The sequence below is a fragment of the Scomber scombrus genome, chromosome 16, assembly GCF_963691925.1.
Source record: "Scomber scombrus chromosome 16, fScoSco1.1, whole genome shotgun sequence".
NCBI lineage: Eukaryota > Metazoa > Chordata > Actinopteri > Scombriformes > Scombridae > Scomber > Scomber scombrus.
Window position 1 is genome coordinate 8,592,145 of NC_084985.1, and position 25,228 is coordinate 8,617,372.

At 40.3% G+C, this 25,228-nt stretch overlaps 2 protein-coding genes across 3 annotated transcripts in view; both read right to left on the reverse strand.

Annotated features, from left to right (window-relative positions):
- Nucleotides 1-14,736, reverse strand: part of sdc2 (syndecan 2) — a 401,227-nt gene extending 386,491 nt beyond the window's left edge. For both annotated transcript variants that reach the window (XM_062435355.1, XM_062435354.1), the window contains exon 1: nt 14,254-14,736. In XM_062435355.1, the coding sequence (XP_062291339.1) occupies nt 14,254-14,313 (60 nt within the window). In that variant the 5' untranslated portion in view covers nt 14,314-14,736. The remainder of the gene's footprint in view (nt 1-14,253) is intronic.
- Nucleotides 14,737-17,457: 2,721 nt separating this feature from the next.
- LOC133995882 (protein phosphatase 1 regulatory subunit 36) lies at nt 17,458-25,204 on the reverse strand. Its single transcript, XM_062435395.1, has 12 exons — nt 25,175-25,204; nt 24,997-25,061; nt 24,435-24,571; nt 24,215-24,284; nt 24,011-24,109; nt 23,509-23,649; nt 22,796-22,838; nt 21,803-22,032; nt 19,913-20,113; nt 18,646-18,880; nt 17,618-17,637; nt 17,458-17,524 (listed from the first exon to the last, which is right to left on the reverse strand). The coding sequence occupies exons 1-12, from the start codon at nt 25,202-25,204 to the stop codon at nt 17,458-17,460; spliced, it is 1,338 nt and encodes a 445-aa protein (XP_062291379.1).
- Between the last annotated feature and the right edge of the window lie 24 nt (nt 25,205-25,228).

Sequence of the window (25,228 nt, forward strand, 5' to 3'; positions counted from 1 at the left end):
TGATCTCTATATTTAATCTTTGTCAATACTACCCGTGTAGAGATGTTAAAAACAGGCCACATGTCCTCTTGAAGAGCGCTCCAAATAGAAACAGAGCTAGAAGTGCTAAAGAATGTTATGCCCTCAAATAGTTTGGATTTCCTAGACGATGAAACAACAAGCAGACCTCGAGACTCGAGCGGTGATTAATGGATTGCAGGGTCTGCTTGACAATTTTAGCCTTTTTAATCAGAGAAAGTCTCTCAGAAGAGGGTTGGAGTTGGAGTTGGAGAACGTACCGTATAATTGGGCACTGAAACCTTCATAAGAGAGGTATTCTGAAGAGAAGGGGAGAGAAGAGAATTCCCATCTTGCAAGCAGGACGTCTCTCACCAAAGACGGGCAAGATGGAAATCATGGCAAAAGAGAGAGAGGAAAAAAAGGAAAAAAAAAAGGTGTCCCTCAGTGGGCTCCAGTATGAACAGTGACTGGATCCAACGTGGGCTAAGCATGACTCATGTAATTGCACATTAATGAGACTGTGTAATTATGCTTGCATGAGCTAACTGCATGCCAGACTCAATGAAAGGTTCACAATCACACAGGCTTTTTTTTAATTTATTTATTTTTTTAAATCTCTAGTGTGCATCAATCCTGAAACTTCAAACTGAAATATCTTCAAACGCTGACAGGGAAATCCTTTCAAAGCCTTGTATTCTTGGCAGGTCCATCAAAATATAGGCGTGGTTCAGAAGTGCAATCATTTTAAAGTAAGGTCCACCAACGCTGAACTTATGAACCAAATACTGGTGTTGATTATTGCGCTGGTAATGTACACCCTGATTCAACTGATCATACTGTTCCCTCAAATCACTCCTCGTCATTACAAAACTGAAAAGCTGTTTCAGAGATGTCCATCTATCCATCCATTTTCTTCACCACTTATCCTTGGCTGACATTAGGCGAGGGGCGGGTTACGCCCTGTACATGTTTCCAGTCAATCACAGAGCTAACATATAATATAGAGACAGACAATCATTCACACTCACACCTACGGGGCAATTTCGAGTCACCAATTAACCTAACCTGCATGTTTTTGGTCTGTGGGAGGAAGCCGGAGTACCCAAAGAGAACCCACTCAGGTACAGGGAAAATATGCCTACTCCACACAGTAAGAACCCAACCGGCCCAGAACAAACCCAAAACTCTCAAAAACACACTGATGTACCAGCTGTAAATGTTGATGTCCTGCAGGCACAGAGAGGCAAGGAAGCAGCCACAGACCATGTCTCCACCGTCGCACAGTTACCTGTGTGGATTAACAGTGCTGGAGAGTCACCTGAGATTCGGCTGGCACATGCTGAAGATTAGCCTGCTGTTGCTAGAAAGCTCTTCAGACCTCATGCTCTTAATAATGTAGTCGAACGTGGCATGCAAATATCAGTACACTCGCCACAGCTCGAAGTCTGTTCATTTAATGGTGTCAATACCAGTTTAGACGGCCTCTAGGTTACAGTAGACGGGAGGCATGAATTTGCAAGTCCTTTAAACAGAGTAGTACAGATATATGAAATAAAACTAACATGGGTGGCCTGCAGCAGTCAACTTATCCAGTTAAAGATTATGGTAAACATGGTTGTGAAAGAATATCAAGAGGCTCAACTTTCCAAAACTCTGGCACTTCCTTTTGTTCATAAACCTGCCATTGGAGATGTGAAACAACAGATTAGATTTTGTTTGGAGAATACAAACCAATCACAGAAAGGGGAACCCATTGCTATGTACAATCTGTGTGTGTCTCTGTGCATGAGTGATGTTTGACAGACCACCGCAGCTCCATCCGCTCAGTTCCTGCGCTTGTTGAAACAACCTGCGCCACAACAAAAAGGGAAAAAATCCTTCCATGTTTTACATATGCAAGCCAGCTGCTTGATGCTAGATGTGCTCCTCTCTTATCAACCAAACAACAGAGAGCCCACAAGTACATAAGCTCACAAATATGAGTAAACAACTCACATCATTCTGGATGATACCCTCCAGGTTGCATTACATCTTTCAATTCAGCTTTGATTAGCCCCTGGATGGAAAAAAAAGAACTCTTTTGTGGATTGTCTGCTTTTCATATTCTAGTTAAAATCAGATCACACTTCCCTCAATATACTGCACTTTCTAGGATGAGGTTTGCATCCCTAATGTTGCAACAAAACCATCTTGTTTTGGCTTCTTGGGGATATTTTTCATGACTGAAGTGTTATAGCCTCTGGCTCATATTTGGAAATGATGAGGTAAAATTCTCATTCATGTTCCATCCTATGTAAATAATTGAATTCTGGCAACCAAAATAGGCCCAGTGCTTCTACCACAGCTAGGCTGCATTTTCAATCTTTAATGATTTAGTGGAAGAGTAAGCTGGGACTTTGAAAGGGTGCCAATTTATCAAGACAGAAAACACACTTTCAACTGAAAGAACACACAATTAGTAAGAGCCCAGTCTTTCACAGAGGAGTGTTTTTTTGTGCTCCCTCCTTTGGATTCGGGACAAAGATCACTAACAAAACTGCAGCTAAAAATGGCTTTTAATGTGTCTGCCAAACCTCTGCTCCCTCGCTCGCTACATAGCCTTTTCCAATTCTTTCCCTGTGCTGTAATTCTGCAAGAATGTGTGGTTTATGAAGACTGCAGACTGGCTCTCCTGAAAGGTCCTGAAACAACACAACATGCTGGCCGACTGGCGCTCCACCCTGTGCTCTGGGTTTTAAGACCTCCTCGCTGATGGGCTGAGGATGCCGGGGGTCTCAAGAGAAGCAGCATCAGTGGTTGTAAGAAGAAGAAGAAGAAACAAAAAAACATCAAAAGACAAGTCAAGAGACGCCATTTGTGCAGTTCTTACAGTACCCTTTGAAAAGAATAAAGCAGTAGGCTCTAATCGATGGTAGAGTATGTGCATGCAGAAACAAAGGCAGACAAAGATATGCTGTGAAAGCTGGGGGGCAGAAGTTGTGGTGGATCAGCCCACACTAAAGAGCAGCCAGAATCTAAACCCACCAGGCAACAGATGTCTCCAGCAGCTTTTGCACTGTAGGTCTAACAAAACGTGTCATAAGGCTGCTTGTGGTCACTCAGTCGCACACAGCGAGTGCAACCAAACTAAATAAAAGCAGAAGCTGCAACAGCAAGCAATCATCTTCAAAAAGGCATCTTCAATACGCCCTTCAGAGCTGTGTATATGCTGATGCAGCGGATGTGTAGGCAATTGTGTCCTTCATATGCCGATGTGAGGTCAGTGGAGTTCATTAGCTGCTGAAAGCAGGCTGTCACTTTAAAACAGAAGTCTGAGACGCGGAAGTCACTAGTTAACAGTATTAGAAAAAAAGTTGTCTATTGTTCTCGTTTCATTCAGACCTTCAGCTAAGAGTGTTTCAGCAAGTTATTATTCAACATCCAAAACTCTGGAGGACTCAGTAGACGGAATGAAAAAAGAAGGTCGAATCAGTACTGCGGAGGCCGACATGTACTTTGTTTTAGTAACTAGCAAGGATCCAGCTCCAAAAACAATGGATGCTACACTGAAGTACAAAACACTTGTTTTTGTTAGAAGCATGGCCTGCACAAGGTTTTTACCAAACCTCACAGCCCAAGTTTGAAGCCTAGGCTTTCCGTTAAATAGCTGATGTCTTAAAAACCCAACTGGGATATTCTCCCTCCAGAGCCAAAGACATTAAACAACTATTTCTAATCACAGGCTGGTAAAATGTGTAAAATCAGTAGACTTACTCTTTAAGTTTGGCTGGGTCCAACATTGTGCAAGCCGCAGTCTATGTCACTGTAATACAGCTCGATTTGTAGCATGTCATACCCTCTCTCTACCTCTTAGTTAATTGAACAGCACTAGTTGGCCATTAAGGCATGGGGCTATAAGGCAGCTTTAACAATCAACAGGATATGAAGCCCATTCTCTTCTTCTTCACTGTGTAATTAATTGCGATGAATCTGACAAACCCCTACAGAGACTGTGTTGGAAATCCAGGAGGCTCCCACAGTCTGTTGCCTACCCCTACTGAAAAGATATCCAGCTGAGTCTGGGGGGGTAGCAGTCATGCAGCCATTCCACTCAGCCACCCAATCATTCGATTAAACAAATTATTATTATTATCAAAGTAATCAAGCTTTGCACCCTGCCTGCCTGCCTGCCTCCAATATAGCATGAAAACCGGTTTAACCATAGCATGGAGACGATACGGATTATAAGTGAAGCAGTGACCTTGGCTGCTGTCACTGTCAAAAAAAGAGGCTTATATTTTTGGGAGGGATGGAAGTAAGAAGAAGCTGGAGACAGGGAGGGGAAAATGAGAGAGAAAAGTCCTCAAAAGTACTTAGGTTTTAGTTTTTAATTGGAAAATATGATGTGTTTAGTATTTCGGGGCATATTCAGTTTGAAAACCCCTGCAAGCTAAACACCATGCAAAGGTAGACTCCCAGTAAAAGGGGTCAAAGGGTCAACCATGTACCTGACTGTGGACATGAGACCTTCTGACTGGCAGCCTCTGTTTGTTTAGAGACCTCTCCCTGAAATTTTCCACCCATCAAGAGGGCTGTGTGGTCACAGAGCGCTGGCAATGAGCATGTCAGCGGTATTTGCATTTAAAATCAAAATGGATTCCATCTGACACGCTTTCTCTGGTCTAAAGCCTCTCTGGGCTGAATAATAAACCCAATCCCTGGCTGTAATGGAGGACTGACTGCTGGGACACTGAATGCAACGTGGGGCTCTGCTGAAAGGGTTTACAGTCGGCGTTGAGAGCACAGATGGCCGTTAACAGAGTGCATTAGTAAAGATTAACTCGCCTGGTAAAATCAACCACATTAGTGCCTCTGATCATGTTAACAACCGTGGCAGAGAGACAGTGGGTGGTATGATCAGGCTTGCGATTTGACCTTTGGCTGCACAGTTAATTGTGGATGTCAAGTTGACTATCTGCAGTATCAAAATGTCATAAAGTAGAATATTCCCTGGAGCTGCAAAGAGTCAAGATGCTGACAAAGATGCCAACTGTGCAAATAAGTACATAATATAAGATTATAATAGAGTTCATACTTAGCCCATGCATTTCATACAAGAAAATGAAAAGAATTAAGGCTGATAATCATGATCCCAATTATTATTATGTAACTTCTGAAAAAACACACATTCCTCCTAAACACACTTTTCTAGCTTTTTTTCAAAAACACATCATACAATCTTCATCAGCAATTTGGATTTGCAATGATTTTACTCAGTTGCAAGTAAGATTATTTAGTCAAATGTATGATTCTTCGCCACTTTTGCTACCAACACAATACTTTTAAAATTGACCATCATACTATACCTGCCTATTGTGGTAACAGAGTTACATAGATAGGGATCTATGATTTCTGTGTTGAAGAAAAAATTGATGAAATCATAGAATCATAAAAATTTGGTAAATTGTTGATGCAAGTTTTAAAAATCAGGGTTTTCTCAACCATCATAAGACTTAGGTGCAGCATCTAAGCATTTTTTAACAGTGCCTTAAGCCGAATTAACAGATATAAGGTATGCTCTGTCATGTTTTGGTTTAATTTATGGGTGTGTGGCTTCTGTCCTCTGCCGTCCTTGTTGGAGTTTGACCAAACGGGGCTCAATTCCTCTATAGAAACACACACCTACACGCATATACTCAGAACAGCCAGCAGAAAAGGCTTCAGTGGAAAAGGTGAACCAGGTGAAGTGAAAGATAACGTTTTACTTGAGTCGATGACAACTACGCTTGTTACTGAAAGCGCAATAAAAGCGTTGCAAGAAAAAAGCCACTAAGAGTAATTAATCAAAACACCTGTTCAACATAAAAAGCATAAACATGTAGAAAACTGATCATTTCAACCACTTTGTCCATAAACACATACAATAATTGAACTGCTAGTCATTTCTGACAGTATAAGAAGCTCTGTGTTGATACGCATCTTTTACAGAAAAGGTTAAAAGATTAGTTTAAACAAAAAACTCTCCACTATAGGTATATCTGGAGAGAAAGATACTAAAACCAAGGTAGCAGGAAGGAATGTAGGAGCAACTTTATTAAGGCTAGAAGGTTTCTGCCTCTATTCACAGAGCAGAGGAAAAGCTATGCTCACAGGTTTTACTTTTTTCCACTGCAAATCATCCTTGAAAAAAAGACTCATGTACATAAAAATCACATCTGTTCTTTTAGATTTCAGACTATAATTGTATATAACTTGGTGTGAAAAGGCCCCTATTTTGATCTGCAGTAGCAAATGAAATTCCACTCCAAGTAATCTTATTTTAGATTTCTTGCTTAGCTACGTCCTTTTATATATTTACACTCTTTTCACCACTGTTAGCTCATCCAGTCTTACAGTATGAGTCACTGTCTGGATTGATTTGATGATGTGGTCACAGCTTGGAGTTTCAAACATCGTCTGTCTGCCGCAACAGTACACAGAAACATCTGGATATGAATCCTGGGTCTTGACATCACGGTTCCTCCAAATCAAAATAAGGAAATGAAACAAACCTCAACAAAATCAGCAGTGACCATTGCCTTGAAAATTGAATGAAAAAACTAGGATATGAAAACACAACTGAAGAATGTTTGTTTTTCCCAAGAATATGGAGTGCTGGAGACAGAGGCACATTTTTTTGAGTGCGGAAAAAGCTGGGATTATTACTAAATTACAGGTTATGTGCTCATAAGGAAATTATGAAAAGCTGGAGGCATCCAGGAGTCGACTGAGACTTCCCACATGGAGGCAGGGATGGAAACCCATGTGATCAATTACAATGATGACAAACATATTTCAGTGATGAATATTCATGAGCACTCAATTTGAGCCTTTAAATTCCCTGCCTTTTACTAAATGAGACGAGTTTACACATCAGCATGCGTTTAGAAGAGACAAAGTGCTGTGTGCTATGTGGGGAGTTCACTAATGAATTCCCCTTTCCAGCTCATCAGCCTCCCCAAATACTCTAGCATCGAAGTTTTCTCATGAAAACGGCTCTAAATTAAGTGACTGCATGGAGTGTAATTTGCGGTTGGTGATACACCCAGCATAGAAAGCGTGATTTACGCAGTGCTGTTTTGATGCAAGATAGAGGAAATAATGGAAACACCAGACATTAAAAGTACATTTTTCTGCTTGGAGGAACGCCAGCGCAGATACCAATTTGGCGCCTTTTAGAGACGATAAAAACGCGCTCGTAAATATGAGTGAGCACAGATGTGTTAAATGTGCCATGCTGTTTTCCACAGCAATCTCAGGAGTTAGATGGGAAAAAACCTAGCTGATGTCATGACTTCAAATATCCGCCATTTTCCTTTTTTTCTTGTATATAATACAGATGGAACGCATTTTGCCCCTCAGATCATTGTCTATTCAGCAGAACAAAGTAAACCAAGGTGGTTTCACAAGCAGCATTTGATTTCACTTCACCCTTTAACAGGCGGACCAACAAAACCTGAACTAACCACAATCTGCACTAATGACATTTAATACATCCCTAAAGAAAAAAACGTTTACCTCATCTGGAGAAATAGGCCGAGCCGTCTAGTGTCAGAATTTCGGCTTTACAGTAAATTGCAGCGACCCTATTTTTATATGTCTGTGAACACTAAAGCACTGCTATAAGTGCTGATATTCAATAAAGTAATAAAGTAATTTCATCGTTTTGATGCTCGATCTCATAACCTCTAATATAGATATTAGTAGATAATGACATCAGCATTCCTAGTCACAAACTTTGCCATTTGTGACTGAAAAGACATTTTAAATCAAATGCATATTGGAAGTTTTTACATAACCTTTAAATCAGAGCAGGAACAAATGAGGTACCAATTAGGCAACTTTAATTGTTGCCAAGTGAGTTTTCAAACATTCTCCATGGTTCCAGCTTCTCAGATGTGACTATTCTCTGCTTTTCTTTATCTTGTGTGCTAGTTTAATTATCTTCAGGTTTTGGACTGTTAGCCAGACAAAACAAGCTTATTCAGAACTTCACCCCAGGCTTCAGGGATATCGTGACATTCTTGTGCATTTTCTGATAGTTTACCCACCAAAAAAAAGACTACTAATTGGGAAAAATGAAAATAAGCATTAGTTGCCAAACACTGAAAATAAATCCTATAAAGTTACACCAAATAGTCTATTTTGCCTACCAGTGTCTGGCATTTATGAGTGAAAGTGATTTATGTGAGTCAAAACTCCTCTTTTCTGTCAGTATTAGGGTTTGTTCTGATGTATTTTTATTCATTTTAAAATAAAAAGCCTGAGTTCAGAATTATATCAATTTTCAGCTCTCGTAATACACTCATTTTGGCTAGAGTGCAGTCTGCGGTGTCTAAAATTAACTTTCTGACTGACCTGCTTAGAGGACTGGTAAAAAAAAAAATCCACCAGCAAAGCATTTTTTTTAACCAACTAAAATAATACATTGCTTTTTTGTGTCACATATACATTCATTTCAGTACATTTCATTGAGATGAGAAGGCGGCAGCAGCAAGTGACAGTTTAGAGCTGCAATGTCGAGTAACTGATGTCCCGTACCGTAAACAGTGCCGTGAAACTAACGCTGCTCGAGACAGTCTGTGGCTGGCGCTCCACTGTTTAGACATGCATAAAAAACACATATGGTGCATGTGTCTACACTGTATGAGGGCAAACATGAGTAATTTCCTCTGAGCCATCATGTCAGATATTGTATTACATGACTATTTTGGTATAAACATTCCGATATTTACTCACCAAACAGAAAATATACCCACGTTCGGTGCTTGGTGGAAGTTAATTTCATACCCTGGTAGTCTGACCAAAATAGAAATAATGATGATACTTTGATAACAGCATGCTACATTAGTTCAAAAGAACTTTTTTTATAATTACATAAGAAAACTGTGAAAGTGCAAAATATCTCTCACAGAGGTTGGAAAGTGAAGAGTGTAGACATATTCCTACAACTCTGTTACCAAAGCAGACCGGTCCAGTGTTAATGCCAGGAACCAGTCAGTTTTACCACCCAGGTCTGTCATGTCACCCCCTGCCAACTTAGACACTTTTCACACCTCACACAGCAAATCCCCAGACAGGTCCTGGCTTGGGAAAACGTGAACACCAAAAGGGAGACAGGGTTCACACTCTCTCTCCCTCCCTCTTTCCCCCCACCTCTCCTTCTCTTCCTCCCAAACTGGAAGCAGGCAGCAGGCAGTTAAAAAAAAGAAAGAAAGAAAGGAAGAAAACAGACATCCTGACACAGGGTTTTCCCCATTTTTCTTTGTCACAACCACAAACCCCTCCACCACAGTCCTGCCAAGGAAGTTTCCATTTGCTAAGCTAATTAAATAGAAGAAATAAAAGAAGAAAAGGGGGCAGAAAGAGGGTGGGGACAGGAGAAGAAAGAGAAAGATTAATGCTCGAGGTCTACTGTGTGTAAATATTTTCACCCTAATTGCTATATGCACATGCAGAACGTTTTGTCCACTGGTGCAGCCTCTGACAGTTTCTTAGGTGAGGGTGGCTGAGGCCCAACGTGAACCAGAGCTGCTGTCACAGGTTTTGGTGCTACCACATCTCCCTAATGTGTTTTCCCTATGTCTTGGTGGCTGGAGTCAGTGACAGTGTATTTCAAACATGTGGCCATAAACATGCGCAAAAACATGCCCACAGGGACATAAAGAGGCACCGGTAAATGTACACAAGTGCATGCAGAGTTTGACTATTTGTGAGTCTTTACTAGTATGCACAAGTCACTGCCAAAGCCAGGGCCTCTTCCAACTTGTCAACAACAGAGAGACAGAGAGAGAGAGAGAGAGGAGGGGAGGTGAGTGGGAGAGGAAAGCAGCTCTTTTCAGACACACATACGTCCTGCAGATGTTTGCAAATTCACTGCGAGCTCTCACATCTTAAGAGAAGGGGAAAGGAGGGGGAAAAAAATGGGGTGCATCTTGTGTGTAAGGGAAAAAAAATGCTTTCCCTTTATTCCTTCCTGCTGCCTGAGAGGCAATATAATGCCACTGTTCTCAGCCTAATCCCAGACACTGTGGTAATGACAGGCAGCATCTTGAACATGCTGGCAGAGGGATGTGAAAAGGGGAAGAGCAATGAAGAGGGACAGAGAAAAATAACACCGGGGAGGCAAGGGACCATGTGTGCGTATGTGTGTGTTTATCTGCTTTTGTGTGCGTGCCTGCATGGTGACAAAACAGGAGTTCATGCGTGGACACAGATGGATTCAGGGAAAAGGAGGAAGGGGGGGGTTGGTTTCTGTTTTGCTTTCAGTGGTCGCGCAGCCCCTACCTACCTCCTGCCTTCTGTAGAGTCCATTAGCGATTGCATAATGCTTGGCAGACAGGGACCGAATGAATGCACCCCCTGAAGGGTCGGACACTAGCGAGGAGGCAGGTTGCTCTGCACAGTACGAAACTCAGTGTTCCCATGTGTGTCAGTGGCAGATTTATTAAGGGAAAAAAAGAGAAAGCAGTGACAAAACACAAGCAGATGCATGCAGGGGAGCTGGTTGTGTCTTCAGTTTGAGGAATTCTAGGTTAATGCAAAATAAAAGAGCATCATTAAATATACAGCAGGAGAAGCTGCAGTCGCAGCACATCATCTGGTCTCTGCTTCTATGTGGCAGAGCATCCTTTCATTTCTCTCCTCCATCATTACCCTCTAATACATCAACTTTCATCACATTTATTTGGTCGTTTTTATCCTTACATATTATTCCTTGCTGCCCTTCTTCTTTCATATTTCCTCCTCTTGATCAAAAAGAGATGGAGAGATATATTTTGAAAGGAGATTATTACTTTGTCCGCCCACCACAGACAGGGAGTTTACTTATTCATCATGGAGTACATTGGAAAAGGAGTGCTTAAGATGAAGCATATTGCTTTTATCACTAACAGAGAGAAAATTTCCAGTGTACACATCCTCGTTCAGGCTCTGAAAGCCCTGCACTGTGCAACAAAACGAGTGAAGCGTTGTATTCAGTTCAGTAGCCTTGGAAAGGGTGAGCAGGATTTAAAAAAAAAAAAAAAGTATATTAAGAGCAGTGGAAAATATGACGCTTTTAGGATTAATATCCTTCATGTCAATTGATACAAAATAGGAAATTGTAGCGTGTGTTATTTGTTCTTGGTGCATCAAAGAGTGACAGATGTGTGCGAGAGGTGTGAGTTGTCCAGGAAAACGCACAAGCCGGTTGAGTTGAGAGGAAGGTCAGCGTCTGCCTTGGCGCCGTTCATTTCATTACCACCAAATCAGCCGATACAAAACTAGCATTCGAGCCAGAAAATGTAACTTGAACGCTGCCGTGAGACTTAGATAATGCATCTGTCACAATACAGAGGCTGCACCTTTTCCCCTCCCTCCAAAAGTCATCAAAGGTTTCAAGTTGAAGTTTTGTATTTGACGCCTTGGCCTTTTCACCCTTGAAATAACATAAGGGATTTTCCCAGGCTTAACGTGTCCTTTCTTTTTGACTATTTGAAGGCAGTACATAATAGCAATCCGACCTCACTTGCCCTTTTGAGAAAAGGCTAAGATAGCCTTTGCCCTGTATCATCTTCATGAATGGGGTCAGTCCATAACTAAAGCCTTGGAGAAAAAATAAACAGATATGTGAAATCTTCCTTTTGCTGACTCTTAAATCCCTTGAACTTGTAACATCACAGTCAGACAGTCTATGTAATTTTGCTTGCTCTTCCATTTCTCTTTCTCCCTAATCCCCCCCCTCCTTCTGTCAGCCACATTCCCATTTCCCTCAACCTTCCTTGGAAGCTCATACCAAAATCCAGGGCTCCTCTGAAGTGATTCCTTTGAGTCCAGCATCAGAAGCCCCCCCCCCCCCTCTCCCCTGTAAATCACAGATGTAAAGGGAGGTGAACAACACCCACGCTTCCCACCAAAACATGACACAAATTACAGACCACAACATCTGGTGAGTGGCGTGTATTGAAACGTAGCAGGGCGGGCTGAGAAGACTACCTAGCTTAGCTCAGCCAAACTCTTCCCTCCTCGTTCACATAAGTTCTTGGAAGCAGAGAAGCGGAAACCAGTCTGAGAGAGATGGAGGGGTTGCGGAGCAGTGCATTAAAATTCCACTTTAACTATTATGACCTCATCTAACGAGAGATACTGCAGCACGTCCCACTGTGCTTTGCATTCTGCAAACAGTCGTTTCTTTCAGCTGGAAGCTTTAACATGTGCTGAGACCTCACATGTTGCATTACTGTTAAAGCTTTACTAGCTTAGCGAGCTGGTAAGCAGGCAAGCAACCCAAAAAAGCAAAAGTAAAGGTGTATAAATTGTAGCTACATTTTAGGATAACCATTGATATAAATTTATAATATTGTGGATATCTAAAAGAAATCAATTCTCTACCTCGGTGATGAAATAATTAGTTTTCCGAAGCCAGTAGCTGCGAAATGAATTGACTTTTATCTGTAAGCTTTCAAAAGTCAGCGAGTGTTACTGTATCCCTCTGACGTGATGGGGTAATTAAAACACAGACAGATGTGCCTAAAGCAGGTTATCAACCACCTGTCAACACCAGCGCCCATATTGAGAATCAATGTCATGTGTCAAGTTCCAGAGAGGCCTTCAGGGGACACAGATAAAAGGGAGGCAGATATCGATCAGGTTAAAGTGTGAGTGTATGTGTGTTTGTGTGCATGATGTCTCCATGTAAAGTAATGTAGATGATGACAGATGGTCACACGTCAATCCTGACATATTCTAATAATGGATTACCTCATATTTTGGGAAAATAAGGTGGATTTTTAAAAGATCATGGGATATTATGACTGTCCTGCAATCCAGTGTAGTACTACAACAGATGCTAGTTCTGAGAAACTTTTATCGGAGTCAAAAAAGTGTTGGTTGAACATACTTTTTAAGCTGTAATTTGTGGTGGTGTGATATTGCATTCTTACACATACTTCCAACTTTGTAGCCACTGATTCACATGTTCAAATTTAAGTATACAGATAAGAGTTAAATGAACTGAATCATTGTGTACAGATGCATAACCCAGTGTAAAAAGAGATAATAGAAAATCATGTAAAAAGTGCACTCTGGGGGTGACCTCATGCAAAACAATGAGTCATTAAAACAACAGTGTCTGAATCAGCTAATTGGACAAGCGGGTCTAACAGAGGAGGAGGCACTGCGCCAAGCGACGAGTCACAACCCACAGAGAAACAACAGGAGGGGGACAATAATGACATGGGCCGCACATTAAAGTGCCAAAATCTGTCATCCCAACAACCGGGCCAATTTGCAGGGTCACGCACGCTCAGTTTGGTGGCAAGACACTGACTTGGAAGCTGAAAGTGGATGAAAGAAACAACAAGGATGCAAAAGCAATATACAGATTAAATTTTTGAAAAAATAAGAAAGAAAACTAGAATATTGATCATGTGTTCCCTAATTTAAATGTCACAACCATTCAATGCCTGATGAAACAGATTTATCTGTCTGGTAAGTTTGGATTGCCCCAAAAATGATGGCATTTACTCGATGGTGCATCTATTCCTGTGAGCATGGACCTGCACAGCTGTCAGAGGTGTAAACATCTTAACAAGAAATCACTGTAGTAGAGCTACATACTCATATACAGGCACTCTATGATCTTCAATAGTCAGTGTTGTGATCATCCTTCATTTCAGATGCCATATAGTTTATAATATTTCCACTTTATGTGATATATTCTTTAAATTACCACTCTGAAAAGTGCATTTCTGACTATTCATTCTACAGAGATCTTAAAACACCAAATAAACTTGAATCATACATGTCCCTTTAAGATACTGATTAAACAACTGAAACTGAACACCTATAGGCAAGTAGTGACACAAGCACATTGACCTTTTTGAGCTTGCCACCTGCATTTTGGTGTCTGATAAGATGTGAAGAAAAGTGTTACTAGCAGGAGTCTTGTTTAAAGTAGGCAGCAATAGGCCTGTCTGCTTGGTTGTCAGACACAGATTCAATGGACACTTTAACACCATGCTTTAAACTGCAAATCAAACCATTCGTAGGGTTTATTCCGTCCTAATACAGCATCGTTTTTTGAAATAAAACGTAGACTGACCCCGAGGAAAACCCCGCAAACGTGTCGAGGGTTTATTGAAACAAACAGCAAAAGCAGCAGCAGCAGCAGTGAGTGGTCTGTGGACCCGAAGTTGCATTTCTCCCCCCACAGCTAAATCCCCCCGTTTTAAGTTGCTTTCCAAAAAAACTTACCCTTTCCCCGGAGAGGAAGACGGACAGCCCGAGGGTCAAAATTATCCAAACGTTCCTCATTATTCCGCTTTATTAATTCAAACGTGTTGTTACGAGCGAAATGTCAAAGCTTCCCCCCTTCTTCTTCTTCTTCTTCTTCTTCTTCTCCTTCTTCTTCTTTCTTTCTCCCTCTCTTCTTTCGTTGCACCCTTCGCTCCAACTCCAGCCGCTTCTCTCTCTCTCAGGAGTGGGATCCCACCGGATACGTGTTGCGTTTTGGTTATTCCTCCCCCACCTCTCTTCTCCAGGCACTTCTTTCTCTTTCTTTCTTTCTCTCTTTCTTTTGGAAATCTGACCCAAAAAATTATATATATATATATATATATATATATATATATATTTAAATATATACAAATAAGCGAGGATTAATTGCAAAGTCCTCCACGCGCCTTGTCAGTGAAATCCGCACGAGACACCTCGCTCGCTCTCCTCTCCCTCAGCGCGCGCACTGGAAATAACGAGGACAAAAAAGTGTAAAGCACGACTGACGCTCCGGTGAGTGCGTGCGCTTTTTTCGGCCATGTCACCGCGAGACCGGGGTGGGGGGGGCGACTTGGCGACAAAGTAGCCAAACCCTAACCACAGCAATCATAATCAACCAATTATGTTGTCTATCCACACGCTGTAAATCTTTATCATGATTCAAATTGATTATCACCCCCCCACCCAAAAGAAACAACACAATGGGGAGGTGCACGAGGAAAAGCCTCACAGCTAATTGATGAGCCATTTATCTCCACATCTAGATAACGATCATTAATTGCACTCTAATGAGTTTCATCCAGTCAAACGCGCTACATTACAATCAGCCTGCTGTTTAATATACAGCAGCAGTGATATTATGGACACATCTGATTAGTCGTTCATTGCTGCTGTATTTCATCATATAATGAAATTAATACAGCACTTTTTTCCCATGTGAATGAAGCACACGTCATCTTATTGGGAATAATGCACCAGACAATGGAGATGGAGTTAAAGACTAAAATGAGATACATTAGTTTTTAGTAAGGTGCCCCCCTCTCAAACCAAAATCCCATTGAGTTGAGCTATTTATGGGCAAAGTCTCCCCCTGCTGGTATGAATTTAAAACTCCCCCCTAAAATCAAGGGTGTATTTGATTATTCAAAAAGGTGTGCTTGAAAATAAGGTTGAGTGCCTGTAGTTTGTACCTGCTAACTCTGAGAAGAAAGTTTTATTTTTAGGTCATTGAGTCTGAACATTTAGTTTCCTGTCTGGAAACTATATATTGCAAGTTTACGCATTCAATTTCATCTTTGCAAGCTTCCACCCATCTATGATCCCAGTGCTGGCATGTCTACAGACTTATAGCTTTTACCTGGTTCTGTAAAAGCCATTACAGCTGTTATTTACTATTATTGATTGCAGCAGCCCCAAAGAAACGGATTAATCGTGTTAAAAGTCCTTCCATCTCTCATATAAATTCTCAGGGTTTCTTTTTTAAAGCTTGAGTTATTTATTTATTTATTGATTCATTCATTTAAGGTTAACAAACTTGCAATACAAAGGTTACAGACAGGAAATGCAATGTCCACATCTAAAACATGAAGTCTGGAAGTAGAGACCTGAATGTACAAACCTTCAACACAGAGTTTTATAGGTACACGTGAAGAAAACAAACATTACAGACACAAAACTACTCTTAAGTGTACATTTCAAGTATATACTATTCATCCTCCTTAAGAAGACCAATAGACAGGAATGAAATTACAGTGTGCTTTAAATACTTTGAAAATGTGTGCAACTCATGACCTTTTTTGAAGGATGATTTTGCAGTGGTTCAATTTATAAAGGTGTAATTTTTCCACATAGCAGCCTTTAAATGGTCCACAGGCGTTCCAGCACAACCACAGTCAAATGTCACAATAGTGGAAAAAAGCATTTTCCCAGAACCTTTTGAAAAACCACTAATCCTACCCGATAATAGTCTGCCCTTTCTGCACAGTCAGGCCTACAACTCCCCTGATCACAAGCGCTGCCAAACTAGATTCTTTGGGCACCGTCTTGGCCACATTAAAAGGCAGCTCTGCATTCAACGGTAACTTCCTTCAAGTACAGAAAATGCTTCAGTCAGTGTCGAGGGCTCTGGAGGTACATTGTGTACTGGTGGTGTCACACTGTTATCCCAAAAAATGTAACATGTATCCATGATAATGTGACTTAAATGCTAATATAATTAATATCTCTTAGCACAGGTATATGGTGTAATATCTGTATTAAATGTTAACCTTATGCTGAACTAAACTACAGAGTTTTCTTACATGACATCACATCCTTGTTAAGAGTTTCCTGACCATGATATATTGTAGTTTAACCAATTTAAGTTCTTTAACCAATTCTTTAACACTTAGATGGAAGGAGTTGTGAGTCGCAGCCAAATTATAAAACTATTCATATTGGTGCCACTGTTGGACGATGACATTTTGAAGACAGAAAACTTTCATGAATTTTGAAATTTACTTTACTTATTTACTTGACTTATTAACAGGCATATTCGAATGTGTGCAGTGAATCAGCATTGTTACATGGAGATTTCACAGGTATTCACTGTTGATGAAATTTAATCATAATTCCGGCTTTTTACATGGCATTTGTCCTTCATTTAATTGTGATTTTCGTAGCAAAAAGGGGACGCAATCCATAAATACAGACACTCAATGATTTTGTAACTATCCTCCCAGCTCACGGTCGTAATGTTTTGAAACCCAGCTTTTGTATTTCCGGCACAAAATGAGATGGTAACATCAGGTCAAAGAATGGTCTGTTGAAAGACTGAAATTAAATGCTGCTGTATTTGCTGATGAGGTGAAGAGTGCAGAATATTTTTCTCACAGATAAAAGAAGAACATTCTAGTTCAGCAATTGTGGATTCACATAATTTAAAATATATAAAAGGTATCCAAAAGATAAAAGGAGTAATTTGACATCTTGGGAAGATTGCTTATTCGCTTCCTTGCTGCTAGACACCAAGAAATAGTCCCCCACATAATCCCGGTAAAACTACAAACTCAGTTTTTTTTGTATGGTTTGAACAGACTATATACATATTTTAATTAGCAAGCTTTGGAGGACCTTTGGAGGTTTTGTTACCTTTGGAGAGAGCCAAGAAAGCTGTTTCCCTCTGTTTTAAGTCTCTATGCTAAGCTAAGCTAACCAGCTGCTGGCTATAGCTTCATAAGACATGAGAGTGTTGTTGATCTTCTCATCTGACCTATCGGTACAAAAGTAAAACACGGTATGTTAACTATCTCTTTAAGGCCATAGTTAAGCATTCAACTAACTGTAAAAGTATCTGACGGCTTGCCTGGTATTAGCCACAGTGCCCTGGAGGGAGAGCACAAGGAGAACAAGAGTGGAGACAGTGAGGGAAAGTGTGAGTTGCCCTCAGAGGATGCATAGTACAGCAGACGAGAAGAAAGACTAACAGGTCCCATTTGACCTGTACAATTTTCCTTTCCTTCCATCAAATTGCTCATCCTCTATGACCTGAAGACAAGCAAGCAACAGCAGATAGTGAAGCCAGACAGATCTGGACAAAGCAAGGGAGTGCTTGACTTAGTTGTTCTGGGTTTGGAAGAGTTTTTATTTAAATCAAGAGGATGTAAAATATTTCAAACTCATTTAAGACCTATCTTATGGCCCATCCCCCATCCTAATGCAAAGGCTTCCCAAGCCTCGTCCTTCCCTCCTCAGAGGGCTTAACTCTACTTCTGGTGTCCCAGATTACGTAGCCAATTAGGACGAAAGGCAAAGCCCCTTCTGCTACCCAGCCTGGCTTGAGAGCGGTGTGTAAGAGTGAGTGTCTGATTGTGTGTGTGTGTGTGTGTGTGTGTGTGTGTGTGTGTGTTTGTGTGTGTGGCACCAGTTCATTGTATTGTCAACCCAGTGTGAGGCAGCACAAGGACACAGAATGAATCATGACAAACAAAACTCTGTGTGAAGACTGTATAATTTGATTTCCAGAATACATATTATACAATGTGAATTATGCATGCAATGAGCTGGACTTCCTTGAATTGAATATCTCTCAGAGTCTACTGAAAGCGGAGACCTTCAAAGTTGTTATGGATTTCATTATATTTTATTCAACAGCACCACCAGCTGGCAAATAAGAAGCTTATTTAAATTCACAGGCAAATCCACACAAATATGGTGTGTGTGATGACAGTCCAGAGGAGTGCTTTTGAAAATGAGGTACACATAAGCAAACCAGAATGAAAGCTCGGCTGCTACCTGAATGTTTCTGTTCTTGACCCTTTGGGCCATGCCGAAAAATGCATTTCTATGTCAATAAACATTCATTGTCTATGGTATGTCTGTGGAAATGCACACTCTATACTCTGCGTGGGTGGTGCTGCCATATCTGACAATGTCTGTCGACGTAGGTCTCGTGAAGGACGACTTGCTGCTACCTTCGACATGGATCCCAGGATGATCCTCGCTGTTATTATAAGCACGATTCTCTGGTTCATCGTCCCCATCCTCATCTCTGTTGTTTTTCTCTTCTCCGTAGGGTATCAGGGTACTGTGGCTGAACTGTTTCAGTGGCTTGCCTAGAATCCCAAAGCTGATTTAAGAAAGAAATAAGAAAGGAGAAAAAAAGAAAGAAAGATAGATAGACCGGAAGATAAAGGGATAAAATGATTTTTTCCCCCCAGTGTATTCAATGTATTTGTCAATGCTATCTTGGAGGACAGATACAGTATATGAAAACTCATACAAGCACACAACCCATAACAAATAATACCTTATTTCTATATATGTGGAATGTATTAGTTTATTAATCATCCTGCTCTCAGTTGATTTAACAAGTGGTTAGATGGCAATAAATATTCCTATCACACATACAATCTGAGATTAGTCAGATCAGGCAGGGTATTCCAGATGGGGGAATTGATAATAGAGTCATGTCATCGTGGTGTTATCACTTTTTCATCACAATTTTCATCCTTTATTCACACTTTCTGAAAAACAACAAAAGTCAAAAGTAAAAAAAAATAAATAATAATTACAGCTGATCAACTACCCTTTATAATTATCAAGATCTGAATATAGCTTTAAAGCTGCAATATATATTTTTTTATAATAACAATGATTCAAATAACTCCCTGTAATACAGCTGGCTCACTGTAGTGCTGGATCACTGAGAATCAACACCTTACTCTACAGCTCTATGCAGCTTTTAACTTATTCTTTTGGTTTTTCAACTGCACATACAGTAGATTCTTATACAGTAGTTCTCATCATTTCCTATCATAAGCAGGCATTTCCAGCAATCAAGCTCTGACAAACCAAATTCCTGCAATGTGGCAAGCACAAAATGGCAGCAAGCTGTCAGGAGTGGCCAGTAAAGAAAGTCACACATCTTTCGTTTTGTAGGTGGACAAAACCAAAAGGTGCCATAATTGGACGTGTATTCATCAGGTGAGTAGAAACATGATACCAATGGGATGCATTCTATGTTAACTTGATGAAAAAATGGATAATTGTTTGCTAACATGTTAGCTATGACAGTTTACCAGCGCTTAACCTTTTGTGTATGATAAATCACATCCTCCTGAGTGTTATATGTTACATATTGTATAATGTTTTACTCTACCTGACACTGGCCAGCTGCTGGTCGAGCTCTTCTGTCAGGGCCTTGCTGTCACGGCGTTCGACCCGCAGCAGGTTCTGCCTCCTTGCCTGGCTGCTGAAGAACAGATGGGGTGACTGTTCTTTGGGTGAGGGCAGCAGAGACACCATCAGTGGGGACCGCTGATTAACTATACTGCTCAGGGCAGGACGCCTCTGGGACACTCTGGGATAAAAAGTCAGATGAAGGAGCAGGGTCAAAAAAATGTAATGAACATATTGTACAGTACATATCAATACCTTGGGCAAACATGCAAATGTAAAAGCTGAGCTGGAGGAAAAAACAATTTTCACACATGAGTGCACAGATTGCTCCTGCATACATTTAATTTATATCACAGCAAGTGTATTACTAATCAGCAGGTATACCTTTTACTCCATGAATTCAACCAAATATTATGATACTGAAGACCGTTCTATATAGTAGCTCATCCACTCAGACAACAGATGTATAAGTATTTTGAAAGGGAGACATTCCACACATATTGCATTTTGTCATACTGTATGTAAACACATTTCCATTTCTAATTTATTAAAAGAGCTGCTATGGTAGTCAGCTCTAAAGATGTTCTCTTCCAGTACAAATATATAAATAAAAAAAATATATATATATATACTCTAATAGATTTTTTTTTCATCACAATCTTTTCACTTTTTGTTAGACAGCTGGAAGCAGTGCTGAAGCTAGTCCAAATCATGTTGTGTACATCCACCCTCAGGAGGCGAGCAAGCTTCAAGCCCAGCTTTTGATTGTTTGGTCTCAACCTGACAGCAGGAGAGAGCGCTGGGCCTCTGACAGCTTACACAACTGCCAATCTTGTGTCAGACACAGCCGAGCAGCATAAAACAGGCTGTCAGACAGTCCCTCCTATCAGACAAAGCTATGGCTCTGTCTACATCAATCATATTCCACTTAGAGCTCTGACATGACATCCATCAAACGCAAGCTTGCAGCCAGAACAATTCATTTATTTACTGTATAATTTGTTGAATCAAGATCAGAGTGGTTAAAGAAAACTGATGGTTAGAGAAAATAAATGGGTTTGTTAGGACTCATTAATAGACAGAAACTCTGAAGGGAGTGCTATTAAATGAGATTCATTAAAAATGTTTGTTCATAGAGATAAAATAGATTAATAACTATGGCTTTTGTCAGGATTAGAGTCTGTCCAAACAGATTTCATCATGTCCATGTGGTAATGGTATGGTCACAGGTTAAATTCAGAATTCACACCCAAAATAAAAACCCTCCCAAAAAAACAAAAAAAAAGATAAATACATTTGTCATGGCATAAAGAAATGTATCATTTATTTCTGTCTCACACTTGTTGTTTATACAGCACTTTGAAGTCTCCTAGCACAACACAAATTGTATGAAATCCTATGGTGGGGTAACAGGATCACAGAAAGCTGTGTTTCTGTTGACTGAACGCTGGACTGTACATTTACAAAAATGAACTGTGTCCTGTGAATGTGCAGGAGCTCAAGGCCAAACTACACTGTTGCCATAAAAGGTATTCTTGAATTAATCTAATATTCACAGAAGTTGGTGCAAATGTGTCCAATACTAGACCTTTGCTAACTCCACAGAGCTGTTAAGTACTGTAGCTGACCCTCTCTAACTGGCCTGTGGGGGGAGAATTTCCTTATAGGTGAACAAAACTGATGACAATCATATATTCACAGAAAAAGGAACATAAGTGTAGCTTAAGAGCTAATTGGGATCTAAACATTGTCTATTTCAATTCATGTTTGGTTTAAAGTCATGGTGCAGGTGTTACTTTTGTTAATCCAAAACTATTATACTAATACAAAATACATGAAGGCACTACACGCAACCTTCACTTAAGCGTACCGTTGCTTGAATGTGCTATTACATTCTGTCTCCTTTGGGTCAGCTACTCCCGTCTTCACTGAACCATTATCAGCAGTGGAGTTCATTCCCGAATCCCTATGAGTCCTGTTCCTCACTGCTGCGTTGAAGGTGTCAGAGTACAAAAGACGCCCCACCTCCTCTTGGATGTCCCTCAGGTCCTTCCTGCCAAACGTCACCCAGGCCACGTAGCAGAAGAAGCTATACAAGCACTGGAAACAAAGAGCGAGGGAATTAAAAAGAGAGAAGTGTCATCTGGGATTCTTTATCCTCAAATCAATTCTTTGTTTAATGCATTTTATACTCTTGACATTCATCCATCTTGTTAAACCATTCATTGAATGAACAATCAGTATCCCTACTTTCTGACTAAAGACCTAGGCAGCCACTTACTCTTCTGTGTTTTTAAAAGGTCACAACAGCTATTTTTGTTCAAAAAAGGTCACATACAGAGCAGGCAATAAGGTACTGCTGTTAGCGTGATATTTCTCTCGTTGTCCACCCACCTGCCTAAATAACAGAGTAAGCCTGTCAAAGCAAAGCACCTGTGTTAAGTCAACATCCTACCACTAACTAATTCATTAAGGCCACCAGGCATAAGCAGCACTCAATGTTGTTCTGTTCTGCTCACTGCCGTCTGTATTCACAGATGGTGAACTGGCCCTCACTCTGACCAACTGAAGGCTCCTTTTTTGTGTGCAAATGAGGTAATACAGTTTTGAATGTTATATATATATATATATGCTGCTTTTGCAAGAAACAACTACAAGTCATATTCATCAGGTTTCTAAAAATGAGAGCATTGATTTCCTATCATTAATCATGTCCTTTATTTTTCAATTTGCTTGGAACAAGAAGGATGAATGGGAATATGCATACTAATAACATTCATATAATATTAAAATACATATTATTTAAATTGCTCAATCTGTATTTAGGGCGATTAATTCCTTTTGTACTTCTGATTGCACCTACCGCATGTAGCAACCAATCTGTACTGTTCGGTAAGATCTGCCCCCTGAAAAAATACAAAAAAGCTTTTTGAAGATGTGAAAACTGTGATTGGTTGATCTCCATTTGTGTGTGACACGAACATTTTTCAGTTTGACCAATGAGTTGCATGGCTATATTTCAAGCAGGTACCTATATTTCAAGAGTATGTAACTTTATTCAATCAGGTAGTATCATTGAAGTCAGGATCTATTTCTCAAGAGAAAACCAGGATCGACAATTACTGTACAGTCAACCTGCATACAACCACACAACTGGTCTACAAGAAACCACGACCACAGTTAATATATATATATATATATATCAATGAACACTCAAGAGACAAAAGTAGTAAATAAATAATCAAAAGATTCTAGCTTGATATCAGTTTACTCAATTTAAAAGGTGTGTATTGCCAGAAATCATTCCTGGCAAGACAGTGTGCACATATGGGACATCTAAGGTTATGTAAATATTGGATCATACAGTGATTAAAACAAGAGAGGGGATGTGAAACAGTTTGACAACTTTGATTAGAGAGCTTTTGTTTATCTCTGTGAATGAGGAATATTAGATGGCTCTCCACTGATCGCACAATGGGCTACAATGACAGCTGAATAATCTCAAAGCATACATCTGATAAAGGTTCCTAAATACCCCAAACTATATCCAGGACTCTTTAAACCTAAACTACTCACTTGTGATATGCTGTGTGGTGTTGCTGTGCCACATCCAAGTCCATCATCAGGCTGAAGTAGCTGATGGCCAGCTTCTTCTGGGCAATCTCCAATTTGGCCAGAGCTTCCTCCATCCGCTGGTGCTCGGTGACGCTCTCTACACTGGGAGGTTGGTGGGAAAAATTGAGAAGAAGAAGAAGAAGAAGAAGAAGAAGAAGAAGAAGAAGAAGAAGAAGAAGAAGAAGAAGAAGAAGAAGAAGAAGAAGAAGAAGAAGAAGAAGAAGAAGAAGAAGAAGAAGAAGAAGAAGAAGAAGAAGAAGAAGAAGAAGAAGAAGAAGAAAGAGATTGGGAGAGGGAAGAGACAAGACAGAAATACAAGCAACAGAAAAAATAAAGAGAAGAGAAGAAACATAGATAAAAAACACCTCACAATCAAGAAAGTAGCCACCAACCTGTACGATAGGCTACATGATGGCAATATACAGTACAATAGACAACATTCTTTCATCCTTTGTATACTTACACCATTAAAGGCTTAGGTTTATTCTCCAAGGACTTCTGCTCTGAGTAACAAGTCAAGTAAAGAAGAAGGGCAGTCAGGACGTCATCTAGCTCTTTATTCCTGGATTCAGAGAGAGAAGTGTAGTACTGGGTGACAGATCTTCTCATACAATATATAAGCAAAGGAAATGGTGTGTATGTGTAAGGAATGACATGTATTACTTACTTCAATATAGCCATGAAGCGGAAAGGAATGGGAAGCAGATAATTCTCCTGCAGCAAACCGACGGCCACCTCTATAACACAAAGAGCCTTGTGAAAGCAGGGTCAAAAGGTTATTTAGCTGTAGCAAACTTCAATTTGTTCGACAATTACCAATTACTCTCACAGGAGACAGACAATGTCATACAGTTTTCTTATAAGTTCAACAACATATGAACACTTGCGTTTAACATCATCTATGGAGACATGGTCCCCTTGTCTCTGCATCACCGAGGACCTGTATGCATTCAGATGGGCAGAGGTCAGGCTCTTTCTAGTGCTCTGGCGCCCTCTATGGTTCAATGTACAGACCTCAGCCAACCTGAGGAGACAACAATGATCATGTGCAGGTTGGTCGTTCATGTGTGTAGATCATAGACTGTATATAAAAGGTGTAGATGCTGGATACTGTTAGTTGCATTGTTAGTGTGATGGTTTACAAGGTGCTGTGGGGTGGGGGTTAATTGTTCATTGTAATTATGTCACTGTGATTAAATTTTGAATTATGACAGGTGAATCATGCACATATATTAAGACTGCTTGTTAACCCAGACCTACCACTCAGATCTGTGTGTGAAATTGACATTGGTTTGTCTTCTTTTCTTCAAAACACCCTCCTCTTCTGGAGTAGAGCTACAAAAACAGGACAGGTTAAGGTTAAGGACAAGTTGACTATATAACATTGAACAACCCCCATTAGTACAGCAGGTGCAGCAATGGCTGGTAATTAACTGTTAATGCCCTCACCTGACAAACGCTACTGTTTGGGATTCATCACTCCACACCCAGCGGCCAGGAGGCGGGACACTCACCTGCAAGATAAATAGCAATATATACCGGTATACTTGTCAAACGTTTTAAAGTTAACATATAACATAGCGTCTTTAAAAATCTCATAATTCGTCTGACTAAACAGACAACTTACATTTCTCGCCTCCTCATGATATTTCGGCATTTCTATAAACAAAACTTGCAAAAA

Bases quoted from the DNA above. Each gene is read 5' to 3' on its own strand.
- LOC133995882 (XM_062435395.1), bottom strand. From the start codon at position 25,204: ATGCCGAAATATCATGAGGAGGCGAGAAAT. The intron at 22,033-22,795 runs GTAGGTGCAATC...CTTTGTTTCCAG, and splicing joins CAGATTGGTTGCTACATGCG to TGCTTGTATAGCTTCTTCTG. The intron at 18,881-19,912 runs GTAGAGTAAAAC...TTCTTAAATCAG, and splicing joins CAGCAGCTGGCCAGTGTCAG to CTTTGGGATTCTAGGCAAGC.